Genomic DNA, 19173 nt, shown 5'->3' on the forward strand with positions numbered 1-19173 from the left:
GGTAAGCACTCACGCGCTGATAAAGTCAAGGCCCGGAGCCTGCCTGGTCGCACTAAGACCCGGCTTATCCCGCGGGGAGACGGCCAATGCCTGCTCGTCCTTACGGTTAAAGAAACCCAATTTCCTGCTCAGGTCTCCGGCCTTACCTACAAAAGAGTGAATAGGTGAGCGAGGCGTTTTTGGGAAATTAAATTCGCCTTCCCAGAGGAACGAGAGAAGCCCTAGGAGAGAATTGTCCTGTTGAACTCCTGGGATACAGGCCTAGTTTTCATCCAGTGAGCTCTGTGCTTAATTCCGTAGATACACGGTAAAATGCTCGGTGTTAAATCAACTCTTATAGATTGCACATGGTCCCAATTTTACCGTGGAGTTCTATGGGAAAAAAGTAGATGGATAAAATAGCCTTTTTTATTTGTTGCTGTTTTTCAATTTATTTGCTTATTTTTGCAATAAACTACGTTTGCATAAACACCATGGTGATGCCACATTGTTGACCTATTTCGTCGCGTAAAAATACTGATTACACACATTACGCGCCCTAGGTGCGCCTGGCTTGCAGTTTGAAATGTCTTTTTCCACAAGATGTGTTCGTCATAGTATCTAGTAAATGGAAAACCCGACTTCGCAGTGAGAAATATGTAAGCATGTAAGAACGGTTAATCAAAAGACAACATCATCCAGTTTTAGTTTCACTAAATTGCCTTATGTTACAAGCTCGACGAACCTGCGTGTATCCTGCTCTTTTTTCGTAAAAGGTTGCACTTTTTTGGGAGAAAATGATCAACAAATGAAAATACTCACATTGGCAATTTCATGTTTGTTTCCAGCAGATGCATTAGTTTCTTTGCCATGACGGTTTCAATAAGCTTACGGCAGGAAAACGTTTTATTATGGATTTGAAAAAAAAAACAAACAACAATAATTCTAGGATACATTGTTTAGCTATTTGACGTGAAAATAAAATCTTATTTAAAAATAAAAAAAGACACTGAAATTAAATTCATCTGCAAAAAAGCTATCGTTGGTATTGAAACAATTTGTTTCTCTCTTTCTCAAGTGCGGGGAAGTGATCCGTTTAACAAACCTAAATTATTCTGAATGAAGTGTAGGCTAAATAAATAATTCTCAATATTCGGTTCAGCCCAGTTTTCCATATTTCCACATGCAGACAGTTTTCTTAATCCTCAGGCTAAAGTGATGACGAAGAGGCTTTTGAGACACCACGGACGAGTGGTTTTAAAAACACAGCCGATATATTCGTCTGTCCAAATAAATGGCATTCAAAAGATATCCATCGTCAATTTCACAAGTTAAAATTCGATTTCAACATGGCAATTGTCATGTCTTGCCCTGCAGACAAAATCACTCCAACTTCTAAATAACAAAAAGGTCACATTTTCAGACGTAGGCTACTGATGCAGTTAAAAGATATATACAACACAACACAACACAACACAAAGACAAGCAAGATGGGCGGACCGAATGTCATTTATTTTACGAAACTATTACCAATATTGTAAATATAATGGCACAATAATATCCTGACATTTGAAAGATGTTTTAACATTATTTAACATTATTTAAAAGCGTATTAAGCTCGTTACTTTATACATCGGCTAAACATGTTCTGTGAAAAGTTAGATAGCCTAATTAAAGGTTAAAGTACGAGAGAACATCACCTTCGTCCGGACCTGAAGATCCACGCATTTCTGATCCTTGCCATTTCTCCCAATCTCAAATCTTAATTTGTCTAATTAACCCATCTAAATTTACAACAAGTATGAACAAGTATGAAGGATTTGTTGATTAACTGGAATGTGAAATGTCCCGTTAATTGAAAACTAGCCTAAATAACATTTCATGTTTTATTTTATAATTTCATGATGTCCCATGTATGAGGACTATTTCTAGTCACTATCAGATATTATTTATTTAACATTTTCCGTCGCCTACATTCGCTTTAAACTTATTTTCCGTAAAACACATTTAAAGACATGAGTGCATCCTTTTAACGTTACATTGTTTTGACGTATATTCTGCCCACATAATGTTTTTTTAAATGCAAAACTAAAAAAACAAAATTAAAAACATTTCTTGAAAGTGTACAGTTTGTTACGGTCAATGATAAATACTAGGGGTTTGTTTGTGGTTAAATCTACGGCAAATGGCTGTTGTTCCTATTCACATTGATTTCCGGCATGAAATGTTATTTGTGTACATAATTAATCAGTGATATGGCATTTAATACAATCATTTTATTTATTCTACTCTAATACTGAACACCCTTGACAACACACTTGACACTCCACATCTGAATGATGCGATCGTGGGTTTTCATTCTCCTTTTCAAACTAAAATGAATATGTCTCGACGGAGACTGAATTATATTGCCTTTATTTGCTTTAGCCTACTATGCGTTAACAGTAAGTTCGTGTTATTTTAACACAGTTTACAAATGCAGCAGAACACAGAAAGACGCACGGTTAAAACACACAAATGACGGAGTGTAATTTCCGAGGGCAGACATCGCATTTAGTTCCTCAGTTGAAAAACAATATACTAACGAATTTGAGTTTTAACTTTATTTACTTTTTTTCGAACATGGTAAGTGACAGAGAAAATAGGTCCATCTGATAATTATTTTTTTCTGCTCAGTTTTATTATTTGTACAAAATTGTTTTTGACCGTCTAATCTAATATTGTTTTTTTAGATCACGCGTTGACTATTCTTTTTCCAAAAATATCAGTAAAAATGGTAATTGGTGCTTCACCACCAATGTTATTGGCCATGCGATTATACATATACAAATATACCCTCTATCAACACATCTATAAAATAATAACAGTTTTTTGTATAATTGCATGACTTGGCGCAAATACAGTGGCAGTTTTCAACTGTGATATTTTTGCTTTGCGTGAAAATGAAGTCATTTCAGAAGAATGGAAAAGGGGTCTCAATTGGAAAAAGAACGGTGGACCCTGTCTGACCATGGATGACAAGTCTGTTCATATAGTCATTAATATAGTTATTAACACTTTTTTCCTTGCTTAGGCCGTCTTGTCCTGTTCCTTACATCTTCTGTGTTTTATAAACCATCGCCAATAACACGACCTAATGCATGTGTAATGTACGATAGTACACAAATATAGTCATTTGTCTAACAATGCTTATTGATAGCGTATGGGATAAAAACAAATACCGAACATTGGAAGCTGTGTGCTTCGATTTTGTCTAACGTTGGAGAGGGCCAATAGCTCCGCATATCCACCTATAATATATTCTCGTGCGATATACGAGCGGCAACTGGGGCTAAGCCCGAGTGACGTCACCAGAGCGCGAGAGACAGCTCCCGAAGAAAACCCCGAGCGACGCAGGGAATTCATCACTGTTCTGAGTTCGACACGGCATATACCGAACCAAATACCTGCACACTGGATCTATTTTTTACACCTGCATGGAGAAAACATAATATTCTAAAGTCCTTTGTCTGTGCTGGAAACGAACTGGTGAGTGAGTGCCTTTTCGCCAACTGCCACAGATAGAGATAATCGACAGTGTGTGTGTGTAGCTACTTCACATGCAAGAAAGACCGCAGCCTATACAAAAACGTGTGCTTGGTAGGAAGATATGTGTTTTATCAGCCAGAGGATACAGAGGTGTATTTAATAGAAGACGTTGTCAGCAGAACTCAAGAGAGTACTTGGAAGGAAATTATAGTTTTTCTCGCCCAATAGATTAAACACGATAACGGCAGCATCGTAGCTTTCGTATGATAGCTTTCACACGAGTAGACAATGTACACTTCTTGAGACGCATGTTTTGTTTTGTTTTTTTGTTCTTACACGATATCACTAGCAGTAGCCTATTGCTCCTCCTACGCAAGTACTCATATTTGGTTTGTTTGGTTGAGTTAAATGCATTTGTATTTACAGAAAAGCGAACTTGATACGCGTGTGTGTAGGATGCCGAGAGTAGGAGAGGCGGAGGAAAGGTGTTGGTTGCCATGCATTAAATAATTACCATGTTCTATCACCATGTATAATAGCAGCATTAATGTTTAAGTAACACTATTAAATGCATTATATGCATATGCAAGTGACTTTATATGTATATGTTCTGTCTTATCGAGTTAGATAGTATGTGTCCAACATTCGTTCAGTAAGGGTAAAGGGTAGAGATAATCTATACAATAATACAGGAGGAATAGTGGGGAAATGACAGAAATTTGGAATTTCGCGTGTCTGTATGAACAGGGGGAGATATTACGTCGATAACCGTGGCGCAAATAACAATATACTTCAAAACATAAGGCTTGTATATTTTGAGTGCCACGAAACAACCATGTTTTCGACGTCAAATGTCAAGTGGCGAAGGCCGATTGGACAAGTGAACACATCTCGCGCGCGCGCGTGTGTGTGTGTGTGTGTGTGTGTGTGTGAGTGTGTGTGTGTGTGTGTGTGTGTGTGTGTGTGTGTGTGTGTGTGTGTGTGTGTGAAACAAGGAGCTGGGCGTTCAGTCACGATTTATTGAGGACATAAAACAAGCCGAGGGATTCCTAAAGATAAGAGAGGTTATGCGAATATATTACGATAACGATAAACTTTTGGCCTGCTCCAAGAGATTGATTCGAACTGTCTTAAAACTAAAGCTAACACAGTTAAAGTTAAGGTCAGTCGCCCCTGAAATCAAACAATTTAATCACAGAATTAGTGCATTTTTAAAAAACCACCAACAGGCCCCTTTCTCGGTTGCTATATTTAGTAGCCTAGCTATTAAAAATGTAAGAAATTATAGACTTCTGAAAACGAAAAGCAGGCCTATAAAATATTACATTTGCATCACCGGCTTGCGCTTGAGCCTTTACTTGTGTATTTCTTAAAACGTGTACCTTACGTTTCCTGAAGTTAGTTTTCTTGTCACTGATTGTGATTGTCAATGCATTCATTATGAAGCGTGCCTATCTTAATTGGAATCATCGTGAGGCTTATTGTCTTAAGCTTCCGGATTTCTGCAATTACAGAACTACAGTTTTGCTAACTTGAAACTCTTTTGTTTTCCAGGCATTTGGAATGGAACTTAATTTGTCCAAGAATGTAATCTCTTGCGGAGATCCAGGTAATATAGCATGTCTCTATTTTTCTTTTTGTTTAACTTGTTGTTCTGTTTCAATTGCTCTGTAGCGTATCTTTCAAACGTGTCTAGGCCGAACTATAAGACAGCTATGTTTATATATTTTTTTTCTTTATCCATTTTGCCAGCTGCAAAAGTCAGTCAAAATGGAATGAGTTGTTACTTTGTGGAATAACTGTTGGTAATTTAGGCTGATGTTAATTTCGGTAAAATATTGGAGTAACCCGTTCAAATGTTAACACGTTAAGATCGTACAGAAAAGAAAAGTAATTGTCAGTGTACATTCCGTCTGCTCTATATAATGTACAGTGTGTTCAGATATTGTTAAATCCATTTTTCAAATGAAACCAAATAATTGTTTTTAGTTTAGGCGATGCTGTTCCATAGAAACTGATTATTCATTATTAAACAAAACGTCCAACATATTGTCTTGGGCCGGGCGGAGTGGATTTAACACTGCACTTATATATATGTCAGATAAAGTGATATCCAGGCCTAACTGTGTCATAAATGTAAAATGCTCAATTGTGCTTTCTGTCTACCTATGTCTGTAACCAGCCATTGCAGTATATAGTGAAATAACGTTACATGGTACGGTATGGTAGCCATTTAAAATGCACCTAGAGACATAGCCGAATTAATTTTTTTTTTTTCTTGTTTCTCTTTGTATGGCACACGTTTTTGTGTGACATTTGTGTATTACTACCATGTTCCACCATGTTACAGTCATCGGGTTATTCTATAAGTTCGATTTAGGTTCACACGAAGCTCGAAGTTTTTCCTGTGTTTGCTGCGTTAACTTTGTGATAGGGTGAAAAATGGAAGCAAAAAAAGAATACATTGCGTCAAATGGAAATTTGCCTTATAGGCTAACAGCGATTCGGACAAACAGTCGTCAAGCAGTCGCGTCCATGTTAACAAATCGCCATATTTCTAATTTCATCTTTCGCATGTTTTGCTCCAAACCGTCTTTGTTATAAGAATATATCACTGGTGCATTAACCACTCTCAGCCGGGGTCAACCCTGCCCAACCTGTGTATACAATATGGCCCTGAAAAGGAAATGGCAGGCCTCCGTAGTTAAACAGCGCCAAAGCTATTGATCATCGTGTGTAGTACATTATGACTTTTATTTTCCCTAGTCTGGACATATAGATACGTCTACATCCCTTATTTGACAGTTAAGTGGCAAACTAACCGTCATCTCAAATCACTTTTCCCGGCTTTCTACTGTGGAGCACAAACCCAGGAAAGATCTCTACCATAAAGCTCGCGACTAATGCGCACTCGCGCGTTCTCAGCCCTTGTCACTGTAATGCAAACACTTGTCAGGCGAGGCGGTCAAGCTGGCGAAGAGCGCCGACGTTAGCGTTACCACCTGTTAGGTATTTGCCTCTGAATCAGCTGCGGCCTGCCTGGTCACCGCGATGGCGCAAGCGCATTACCGACTCTGGTTCGCGAACTCGGGCATCTTTACCGCGTCAAGAGGCCCTTGTTGCGCACGAGCACGCCCGGGCGGGTTCACCTCCACTTAAAGGGCGTCAAAAGAAGGCACATCATTGTTCTAGATCCTTCCTACGGTTTATTTCGGTTAATGCTCCTTTGGGGCCAACAAATAATCACATCAGAAATGTGTGTCTGTCATCATTTTATCGCATGATCTTCATTCTGCATAAACAGGCGACACGTTTGTCACCCGCCATGACTAAATTGTCAGAGCAACAACGCGCTGGAGTTCCGCCACGATACAGAGAGTTGTTGTTATGAAATGTTTTACATCAAAGGCCTGGGGCGTCTTTTTGACAGGTGAAATATTTTCTTCCAATGCATATGCATATTGTATTAAGGATTACTGCAACTGTAGCCTCATGTCTAAAACAAACAATATTTTCTGGTTTTGTGGAGCCGAATTAAAACAACGTAACCTTTGTTGTTAGAATGCCCTAACAAAATATGTGCTGTAAACTAACGATTGCAAAAAGAAAAACTAGGCCGATACAGTTCAGTTAAAGATAACATTTAAATCACAGTGTCTGTCTCTCTTCTCTTCCAAAATTCATAAAGTCGTTTTCCGACTCCCAGTGGTCACTTGTTCATATGGGGGGGATTTTTATAGTTCAAAAAGACTCGTAGTTCAAAAGGTTTCTGGCACGCACTGCGCTCACATGACCATTTAACTGCTAATGTATAATCGAACAACTTGAACTGAAACTTGTTTCAAAAAATGTTTACCTGCATTTAAACTTTCACGCTAACTTATTTAAGCTGTAGCGTAGGCTACTCTACCCCATAAAAATACAACGTTAATGCAATTTTTATCAACTCTCCGCGGGTGTGCAAATAAAACCAAGCCAAAACAAATGAACATCTTTGTTTAATGTAGACAATTCAAATTCATGAAGTAGCGCCTATTTTTAGATTAGTCACATCTGCGAAGAACCAACGTCTGCGAACCAACTGCGCGCGAGCTTAGCGCGCGCTCCCCGATCCAGCGTGTCCTATTGGCGAGGCGTGCTGTGGAAAAGAACAATATAGCTGTTGTTTGAAGAATATTATATTACATTGCCGTAAAACAATATGAAGGGGGGAAATTGTCATTTTGGAGAGGTTGCACAACTGTCGTGCTGCTTGAATGGGGCGTAAAAGGAGCGGTACCGGTTTGGCGAGGTCCCGTGTCAAAAGTTAAATATCATAAGTGACCCAAAATGCCTCTTAGGACCGGCGCCTGTGACATGCCTCGCGACGCGACAGGCGGTAGGCAGAGCGAAAGCGTGCGCCAGGGACGACGTGTGCATGAGACGCCAGCAATTCGTTCGTTTATTCTATACTGTTAGAGCCAAACGTTAAAAAATAAATTGCAGAGCAGAACACCCGATCCTGGTTTATAACTGCGAGCCCTTGTGGGAATTAACAATGATAATAATCAGTTGGCCTATTATTGCGGTCTTTATATGGCGCGCATTATTCCCTACAGCTTCTGTACTCTGAGGCATAGCCTACATTTATTTGCTACATTGAACGCATTGAGTATTGGGATTAAATTGAAATGATTTCACGGGTACATTTTATTCCGAAAATAACTAACATTTAAAAAGTCCATGGCCAGCGAAACTGGAAGAGTTTTTTGAACGGCTTAGCCTTAAAGTCTCACGGGCCTGCCCGGGGCTGCGGTGTGGGGTTCTTTAGCATTCATTGATTTCTTCATGGTGCAAGTTTCAATCACTAAGGTACCAGGATATGCCGTTCCAAAGCATTACAACTCACGGTTCTATCTGTATAAGATATTTTAAGTGATTGCTTTAGCGATAACAGTTCCTAATGTTGTGACATTGGGTGGCAAAACAAGCGTTTTAGAAATCCACAGAATACACGAATCAAGGTAATGTCAGTGTCCTTTTCACGGCAAGGGTCCGGCGAACCAAATGCATTATAGTTTCTAATAATAACAATCTATATCCACTCAAATACAGAAAATATTTCCTGTGAGGGAAAAAAAAAGCTTCCACTTCCACCGTGTTTGAGATTCTGTAACTTTGGTTTCAGTAAAATGTAGAGTCATTCTGACTCTTGGAAAACAAACCCCAAAGGGTTACCTTTCAGAAGAATCCAGGATTATGCTTGTAGTCAAAAGGGGTTCAACAATAGTAACCGTTTTATTTTGGGTATGTCATTTTCAAGCTTGCGTTAAGAAAATGGTGCGATACTTAAGGGGTTAAAAAATATGCCAACTTTTGTATTATGCAAAACAATTTTGCTCACAAATTGACAAATTAAGACAAATTAAATTAAATGCAATGACAGACAACGTCAATTTTAAGTATGGAATTAACAAGTCCCCTGTCATTATTTTAATAATAGCTTGACGCTAGGATGTGTTGGTCCATTTTTTAGTTGATTTAGTTTTGAGTTGATTTTAGTATAAAGGCCGTATGGGAGAGGTTGCGTTCTTCCGACCTGTTTTTGTAAAATACTTGAAATGAGTGTGACTTATTTTGTATCCGGCAAGTAATTTTTCACCACCAGGCGGCGCTATATTACAGATGAACCTGGTGTGAGATCGCGCTGGGGGGAAACTGATTAACACTGAATTAAAGCGTAACAACACAGCAAAACTTCACTCGAATACCTGACATCCGCCATGTTTTATCGGCCCATATTTCACACCCTCCCGAGAAATTCTCGTTCTATTTCAATGATAATTTGTCTGAGAGGCGAGACAGAAATTATGAGATCACTTCTGATTTTCAAATGAAAAGAAATACCTTAAAAAATGTTTCATGATGTTTTCATATTTATTTTCATTCATTGACTAGAAGTCAATATGCAGGATATTAACGTGGTAGAACAATCAAATGCAAAGCTTTAAACAGTTAATACAGAAATGTAAACAGTAAAATGTACAAATTAGTTTGGAATAGATTAGCAGGTAATAATATAATAATGTATAAGTAGACTACTACTATTCTTAAATCCTATGCAACGTGGATTAGTTGATTTATACTGAAGAGCTACAGATCAATAAATAAATAATGCTGTTACTGTTATTGTTCTTACCACTGGTACTACTAATTCAACTCTAGAGTCCAATTGTTGCACTGCTGTTTACCAATTGACACTGTTAGCGTAAGATTAGCTCTTTCGGAGTTGATTTAACACTGGACATTTAGCTGTGCGTTAGTTAGTAGTTGAAGCAGTAGGAGGGTGAGGGGGAGGAGGCCGAGAGAACGAAACTAATTATTTCAAATGGTTTTTTACAATAAATAAAAAATCAGACGTTTAAAAGGCTACAGAAAATATTAAATTGACATTTTAACGAAGCTATCATAGGATGCCACCGAAAGAAAGTTTTGCAACAAAAAATTCGGCCAATTATTTGCTGTGCTAATTTACTGGTCTAATTTATTTTGGTGCGAAAAACATGTATAGTGATCATCTAACAAATGACTATTGAATCAATTTAGAGGACAATGTGTGATGTCATCATGTGCAGATAATATGTAATACCGTCACCTTAAAAAATGAATTAACTTGTTCGATTCATTCATAATCGGACCATAAGGGACCTTGATAAATAGTATACATAATTTTCGCGCAAAGAATAGTCACTTTATCAGTTATGGAAAACGGTCTGTTTTACAGTAATGCACATTTATTCTCCCGGCCAGCCTCCGTTTTGGCGTATTTTGTCGGAATATCAAATTACTACCAGAAGGAAACTTTACAATGCATTGACATAAAAACATTCCACAAGATAATGATATGTTAACTATAATAAATGTTTTGTAGGCTAAATGATACAGGCCTAAAAGAAGGCCTACTAAAAACAATTGTCTTATTGGCTTTATATCTTACAGAAATGTTTTTTTTTTCCGAAACATACTTTTAATATATATTTAATTAATATAGGCCTGAAGATGCCTTTATCTTTGTTCCTATAATTGTATTGTTCTCATAAAAAAGGCACTACTCGCCACATTCAGAATGACGCCTTATTCTAAAATAGCAGGGCAATGTGAATAAATAATATATAATTTAGCGGTACAGGAGAGGCCTACACTTGCTTAAAGTGGTTTTAGCACGATAATGCTTGTCAATCTCGCGCGCAGTCACACATGTACGCAGGTGCACACTTTTCATTAGTTCCGCGACTCGAAGATTGATTCTAAGATTCACAAAAGAGTTCTAAGATTGTTGATACGAGTGTGTGAGTGCGCAGCATACGAGTTCGTTTAAAATGACACGGTGAAAAAGTATCCGCACACATTAACTGATAGGGCGCTTCTCGGCCGCGTATATGCCTTACTTTCATGAACATAAACTTTGGTATGGATTTCTATATTTTACCTGATTGTGTTGGTGGCGAAACGTAACATGGCCGACTTATGGCAAGTGTTTATTCAGCTCAGTTCACATCCGACATATACATTGTGTGCGTGTGTATACAAGCACACCCAGCTGCCCAGAGCACTTCGTACAGGTCTATTTCAAACATGCCCGAATAAAGGGCCCATTTTCTTCCGAGGTTTCCAGTGCAACTTAAAGCGGCGTGGCCTCGGCTGTTCCCCAGAGACAAATCCTGAAAGTACTCTTTGCCTGCAGACAGATTAGGCCGAGCGTACTTTGTGGGTGGGACTCCTCCAGAGATCGGGGAGGTTCAGTGGAGGGTATGGGTGGATCCACCCGTGGTTCTAACGCGGACCTTTCCATTCGATCATGCTGACTGCATTCCCTTCAGGGGGGGGAAACCGAAAGCGTACGCCTTAGCACGGCCGCGCAAGAGAGGGCCATACCAAAGGCAAATCCTGTGGAAATCTGACAGCACAAAAGCCTGCAACCCGATTTCTTAGGCGACCATTTTTCTCACACAAATTGTTTTTGCTCAAAAGGAATACCTGAAGAAAGACATATTGGAGAAGTCGGCAGTTGGAGGGCTGGTTGCATACTTAATACAGCATCATTCTCTTTAAGGTGGAATGAATTTGGACAGAATCCCCGAGACCGCGAGACCCCAGCCGACGCGCGACATGGCCTCGACCTTTCACGTGCCGAGAACTTCGAGCAGCACGCGAGAAACATTAGAGAATTCAAGCAGCGAATCATCCGATACAGAAATAGCAGGTACACACACAAAAAACAGGACAGAAATGCTAAATACATTTTCTTTCATTAATGTATTTACTATATCTTTGCCCGATAATACGGTAGAATGTTTGATAGTTTTTGTTGTAAAGACATGCTCAAGTGATAGTTTCAAGACAGTGGGAAAGGCCGCGGTGATAGCCCTTCTTCAGAATATAGTCCACTGCGCTGTCACTTGCAGCTTATGTGTGCCATTTTTAAAGGTTTATGTCTGAATATAGTTACTTTGAAGCTTTAATATGTTTATTGATTTGAGATGTGTTGGGAAACAGAATTGAAAGAGATGAGGTGTAAACTGTAAATTACAGGAATTTCTCATAATTCGTCAATGCGCTGTTTTTTAATATAGCCAATGTTTTTCAGTTGTAGACAGTTGTCTGATTATAAAATGCTGTTTTATATCTGTTAATTAATATTGAAAGTATTTATAATAATTATATGATTAAAAAAATTATGAATAATATATATTATATTTTGCACATATTTTAAACCTCAAATGCGAATCAACATTTAACATTTACGCATTGATATTTCCTGGACAATATGGTTTCCGTGCAGATAAAACCAGCTATAATGTTCCAGTGTGTAAAGTTTTTTTTTTTTTTTACTCATTTCTCATTTTAATAAGAAGCCTATAGTGCTTGTGTTTTGATTAGAAACTTTCTCTTAAAGATATAGGATAGTTTTACAGATACACACCATTGGAGTTGTGTTGCGTTGATTTAAAAAAATAGCATAATTAAATAAACAAAAGACGTGCAATAGCATAGCCTACAGCATGTTATAATTTATATAAGCTAGTCATAGTAATCTGACGTTGGACTTAGTCGTGCTTTTACATTGAGGTCTTGGGTTTCTTATAAAAATATTTTCAGTGTACCTTTTTTTGGCTGCAAGAGTGGACCGCATACCCTTGGCATATGCTATGTCTTGTACAATATTGTTTAAATCTCCTGCCAATGCATAGCATTCGCCATGAGAAGTTAAGAATCTTGTCAAAGTCGAGCTTCGGCAAATGAGCAATGAATTAACGCCGGACCCGGGGCCTGTAGGCCGGTTGATATTTAACCAGTCGAAAGCACGTGATGACTAGGTCTGTAGCAGCTTTTAACTTCGTGACGCAATTGCGCCAAACTGGATGGTCTTTGTTGCCAGACGCATGTCCTCTCTAACAACACATTTCCCTGACAATCACAAGCTATCACAGTGTACATATTACGTCTGCGCCGTCAACGGGAAGATAAAGTCCCTATTTTTGGATCTTTAAAATTAAACATTGCGGTGGGCGCCATTTAATTGTGAAATCTGTGTCAGTGTGGAAAATTGTGGTTGGGTAAATGGGGATTGCGTATTTACTAAAAGGTCATATCTGTCTCCGTTTTAAGTGGAATGCGGCCGCGCGGACGCAGATTCGGTGAACAATGCAGTGGGCTCTGAAAACGCAGCGGATGCAGAAACGCGTGTGTGTGTGTGTGTGTCTGTCGCGTCTCCAGAAAAGGAAAGGAGTGTGGAGCACCGAAGTGACGACGGAAACGCCGACGACCCGAAAAAGAAAAAGCAGAGACGGCAGCGCACCCACTTCACCAGCCAGCAGCTGCAGGAGCTGGAGGCCACCTTCCAGCGCAACCGCTACCCCGACATGAGCACGAGGGAGGAGATAGCGGTGTGGACCAACCTCACCGAGGCCAGAGTGCGGGTGAGAAAGGGGACCAAACTCACGAGCCGATTCTTTCAACATTCGGTCGGGCGACGCCTCGTCTATCACGTCGTCTATTATGCTTTGACGGATTATCTCGTACACCTAGATGATTCAGTACGATTACGTTTTCACAACGGCGAATTTGTCTGTATTTTACGATTATGAAAATAACTGGCGAACTGACCGAGGGAAAATGGAGGCGAAAGAAATATTGTCACTAGCTGCTATGGGTTGTTTTCAGTTTGTAATTTACTTGGAAAATGTTAATTACGAATTTAACCTTGTCCAAACACCAAATTATGTTACCAATTATCGTTTAATTTTTTGAAGCCCTTGTGGGATTTGTAGACTGCTGAAACCACCCGTTTATTCTACACTTTAAAGCCAGAGGGTCTGGATAGGTGGATATGGAGCAAGAATATATAAAACCGAGCGATTTCACTTAAGTTATGAGGACGACATAATCTAGGTCACTGACTAAAAGGTCAGTCATCCAACTAGGACTAAACTCTCTCCAAATGGATATCGCGGTTCACTTATTCCATTACATGTCCCTGATTATTTGTACACCTTTAGGTGTGAAGGCCTACTTCCCACTATTTTTGCTGGTAATCCTCAATATAAGTAAATAGGTTATTTAAAATGACTCCATTCCATTCAATAGCGTGCGGAATGGCGACGGCCTTCAGTCATGTTATTTTAATAGAAATGTACTTTCGTGTTTTATTGTCACAAAGAGTGTTGCTATGTAGTTTTTCTTTCCTTTTTTTTTTTTTTGGAAACGCATTCCTTACGTAGAAATTTTCAAATGCATAAATAGGCATAAACTGTGTTTTATTTTCGTTTGAAAAGCCAACAGCCATGTTGAGAAACAGTTCGTTCAAAATAAATTATTCAATCGCGTAGCGCCGCTCTCTGACCTGGCGGTGATTTATAGACCCACGGTTGTCAAAATAGCTTTAAAAAGCTTTAGGAATTAGGCCTTTTGTTTTAATAGAAATGTCAAATAGCGCTACCGTTTGTGATCCACGTTGGTAATCGTGCGAAACAAATTTAAGGTAAATTAGGATAAATGTCTACATGTGACGAATAAATGAAACATGCACACACCCCTGTGGGGGGTGGGGGGTATTCGGCACCATATTGGATAGATGCGCGTGCAGTTAATACAGCCGCTTTTGCTTTTCCCTGTTCCCTGTCTTGTGGCGCTCGGTTTTTCATTTAGCCATCAGCGAGCTTAGTTTTCCCCACAATAAAAAGAAAGCAGGACCTCGATCGGAAGCTGTGGTTCTTTTACAACGAGTCAAAATGGCGGCATTTCATCTTCCAGGGCAGAGAAACACCTGCGTGCGCGAGATACTGCGGCCTTCCAAATATAATGTAGGCTTATATTTTACGCAAAAAGGTGCGGGCCGTAAATCACAAGGTTTAAGGTTCCCACGCATAGCAGGACACAGTCAGAGTGTTTCTTTACACAGACTATTGCACATAATAACCCCTCTAAAAATCAGTTAATAAAAAATCAGTGGAATACAATGCCCATTTAAGCACCAATCATTGCCTATCATCATATCGTGTTTATTAAAAAAACACGATATTTGTCATTATGTCGTGCAGCGCTTCGTGATTTTACTGAAGAGGCCTATCCTAATGAGTCTTAAACCAACATGATAATATGCCTAATAATTATAAACATGACTAGACTGACGATTATTACAATTATTAAAAGTATTACAACTATTACTGCTGTTGATGCTGCTACTGTATGCATAGGACAAAACAATACTATTAATGCTAACGAATAATACTACTAATACTAATACTAATAATCGGTTTCTTATGCATCCTTCCCATTTTGTTTGTTTTATAGGTGTGGTTTAAAAATCGCAGGGCCAAATGGAGGAAGCGCGAGCGCAATCAGCAGATGGACTTGTGCAAGAACAGCTACCTGCCCCAGTTCAGCGGCCTGATGCAGCCGTACGAGGACATGTACCCGGCCTACACGTACAACAACTGGACCAACAAGGGCCTGACGCCGGCCCCGCTGTCGACCAAGAACTTTACTTTCTTCAACTCGATGAGCCCGCTCACGTCCCAGTCCATGTTCTCAGCCCCGAGCTCCATCTCCTCAATGAGCATGGCGTCCGGCATGGGACACGGCGCCGTGCCGGGCATGCCCGCTTCCGGGTTGAACAACATCAGTAACCTGAACGGTATTAGCAGCTCGTCCATCAACTCGGCCATGTCTCCGTCCACTTGTCCCTACGGGCCTCCGGGCGGCCCTTACAGTGTGTACAGAGACACTTGTAATTCAAGCCTGGCGACCCTCAGACTGAAATCTAAGCAGCACCCGACGTTTGGATACAGTGGGCTGCAAAGCCCTGGCTCCAGCTTAAACGCCTGTCAGTACAACAGTTGACGAACTAGTCAGTCATTTTCCTTTTGGACATATGGACTCGCAAACGGTGGTGCAAAACAAAAAAAATAAAAAAATAAAAATAAAAATACAACAACAACAACAACAACAACAACAACGGCAACGGTAACAACAACGAAAACAACTAAACAAAACTGGATTCGTTGCAATCGTGTTCAAAATGGAGTATGCGGGTTGTTTGTGTTTACTTATGCACAGCAATTACTTACTTGCACAACAATTTAAGTATCCATGTTTTTTTGGATTTCGTGGCGATGAAGACATTTGAGTCGCTGCAGCATTGTACATACGAAACAGAGAAAGGAACAAGTGCGCATTTTCGCTTTTGCTTGCTTTGAAGACTTATTTGAAAGTTACTTTGGTTGGTGGATCGGGCGAAATTAATGAAAATGACCGAAACGTAATGGGATTTCAGACAGCGGTAAAAGAAGATTTCTGATAGGTCTAGTTGTATGTAAACCTGTATACTGCTCCTGTGTGACTTTACCGTAAACCGTGCAGAAAAAAAAAGATGCGTTCACAAAAGCAAGCGTCTTGTATTAGTAGATCAAACTGTCATTTTTTTACGCTGGACTTGGAGTATTTTGTTTGTTGTTTGTTTGTGTGTTCGTGTTTGTTTGTTCGTTTGTTTGATTGTTCGTTTGCTTATATTAGAGAAACCGCATGCTTTATGAGTGCAACATGTTTTGTTAAAATGATATTAATCTAAAGGAAACGAACTAAGCAAGTTAATTATACTGTATATGAAAGGTGATTGGAAAATATCTGCATGTGTTTATGGTCATTTGTTCAAATAAACTACAGCAGGTTAAGTTTCATAGCATTTTCTTCAAAGAAATCGTGCAATAAGATACAGCATTGCACAAATAATTCATATACAATTACCCATATTCAATTATAGATTATAGGCCTAGTTACTAATAGTTTAGGGTGTATAGCTAAATTGATCCAATTCATATGTTGATATGTAGCTTAATTAATATCCAATATATGACCGTCAAAGAGTGACCTGCTAGGTTAATCAAACGTTGAGTTTCGTTGAATGAATGAATTTATTTTATCAATGATGATCAATGAATCAATGATTGATTACTAGAACCTGGTATGTGTTACATTAGCATCTGGTTTTCAGTGACGGTACTCCTGTCTTGTGATTAGCCTCCAATCTCGTTTAATTTTGCCTTAACCTTTAGATGTATTCAGTGTGGTAATAGCCTAAATGACTCGCCTAAACGGGCCCTTTGGCGGGTCGAGTAAAATCCCAAATGTACATTGGACATTCTGTGGTTACGTTCCACTGTCATTCCGATTATTCATTCATTCACTCTGCCCGCAATTTACGCAATTTAATGTTTTAGGTCTATAGACCAAAAGCAAATTCGACCATTGTGTATTCAGTTGTCGCTGAAATCCAAGACAGGCGAGCGAGTACGGCATGTAATAAGCATTACGCTCTCAAATCGTCAATAAAATGTCGGGACAACGGACATGTTAATCAAATGTAACAGCGGCCAGTTCCAAACGTTCCATTACCATTTCCCTTCTCGAAATAGGGTAGAAGACAAACGACATCTGAAGCCACCTTTGTGTTATTATTATTGTGATCATTATGATTATCACGGCTGATAGAATGATGATAATCATGATTATTATTATTATTAGCCTATTATCACGGGTTGTTATTATTATTATTATTATTATTATTATTATTATTATTATTATTCTTTTATGTCTGCTCAATGAAAGCAGTCGTTCAGGAGATAGGCCTGTACGCACTCGACTTTCAAACACTAATCCGTGCGCGAGCCTCCCAGTCTGCATTGTTCACCCCCAAATATTTAACACGGCTCTTAGAGCTAAGGCTAAAGTTAAACCAGACGGGTTTTAAACGACGACGGCTATTTCTGCGAGTTCTTAAAGCTACATCAATGTGTTTTACATTAAGCTGTTTTCGTTTTTTTTAGCTAAACGAAATGAACAGTTAAATATTCAGTGTGAACTCAACCGGACCCTACTGGACTCATATGTGGGCTACTACTGTTAGAGCTGTTATCCCTGGACATAGACACACACACCCACACAGACACACACACGCACACACACACACTCACACATACACACATACACACACACACACACACACACACACACACACACACACACACACACACACACACACACACTCACACACACACACACACACACACAGGCTATTGTTTTATTACATTTATTGTTTAGTGGTTACGTGGAGCTAGCCCCATTATATGAGATGTAAATTAGTATGCTTTCATATTTAAGCATTGACCTGTGCTGAACTAAAACGTTAATTTTCCAACAGAAATATTGTTGGGAATAGACTAGAATATAATGACAAAAGGGATCTCTGTTAAACTATGCTGTAGGGACGATATTTTCGTCCCTTTCACAGGTTAAGGTGTATGATTCAGCTTGTTGTGCATGCAGGGTAAATTAGCCCGACGCAACAATAACAACAACACAAAGCTACAATTATCGCAATTATCGTCCCTTGTACAGGTTAAGGTGTATGATTCAGCTTGTTGTGCATGCAGGGTAAATTAGCCCGACGCAACAATAAAAACAACACAAAGCTACAATTATCGCAAACGCGTGGCTAATAATACCAACAGACACATTTATGGAAATTAAGAAAAATGTAATTTAATCATCTTATTTCTCAGTTTATGGAAACAATAACATCATGACAGTCCAATGTCAGTCTAATGTGGAACTACGTTAGTATACGCCTCGGAAGTAGGTTAGCCTACAGGCCAATATTTGTTTCTCAAACAAGTCGACATCTAAATCACAATATACATTCGAGCCGACCACAGTGCTGTCCAGATTTAGCAATAAAAGTTAACGTGCAATCTTGCCTAGCCTCCACTTATGAGTGAAATTCACGCGTAGGATGTGAATTCGCTTCTCGCGACGTCAACTGAATGTTTTTTGTTCTGTGACACGTTTTTTGCGGGAAGTTATAACACACAGCATGCAGCATTCTGCCGCGAGGTCCGGCGGTTTCGTGTGGGCTAAACCATAGATTAGAGGTAGGCGACAGTAGCCGAGTGATTTTTTTTTTGTTGCTGCCACAAACCACCCGAGATATGTTTAAATGTCCAGTTTGGTAAGGCTTTAGAGACTATAAAACAAATTGCATCCAACCATAACTGCACATATGGTGACATGTTAATTTAAAATAATTCAACTAGGCCTACGATGCACTGTATGAGTCATATAATACTGCCT

The 19173-nt window shown here is 39.2% G+C and overlaps 1 protein-coding gene across 1 annotated transcript; it reads left to right on the forward strand.

Moving 5' to 3' along the window:
* The first annotated feature begins 3408 nt into the window (after positions 1–3408).
* On the forward strand, positions 3409–15888 carry pitx1 (paired-like homeodomain 1). The gene is made up of 5 exons (XM_061249772.1): positions 3409–3507; positions 5062–5116; positions 11600–11749; positions 13264–13466; positions 15340–15888. The coding sequence occupies exons 2-5, from the start codon at positions 5071–5073 to the stop codon at positions 15886–15888; spliced, it is 948 nt and encodes a 315-aa protein (XP_061105756.1). The 5' UTR covers positions 3409–3507; positions 5062–5070.
* Positions 15889–19173: the final 3285 nt, after the last annotated feature.

Source organism: Conger conger, chromosome 7, assembly GCF_963514075.1.
Source record: "Conger conger chromosome 7, fConCon1.1, whole genome shotgun sequence".
Taxonomy (NCBI): Eukaryota; Metazoa; Chordata; class Actinopteri; order Anguilliformes; family Congridae; genus Conger; species Conger conger.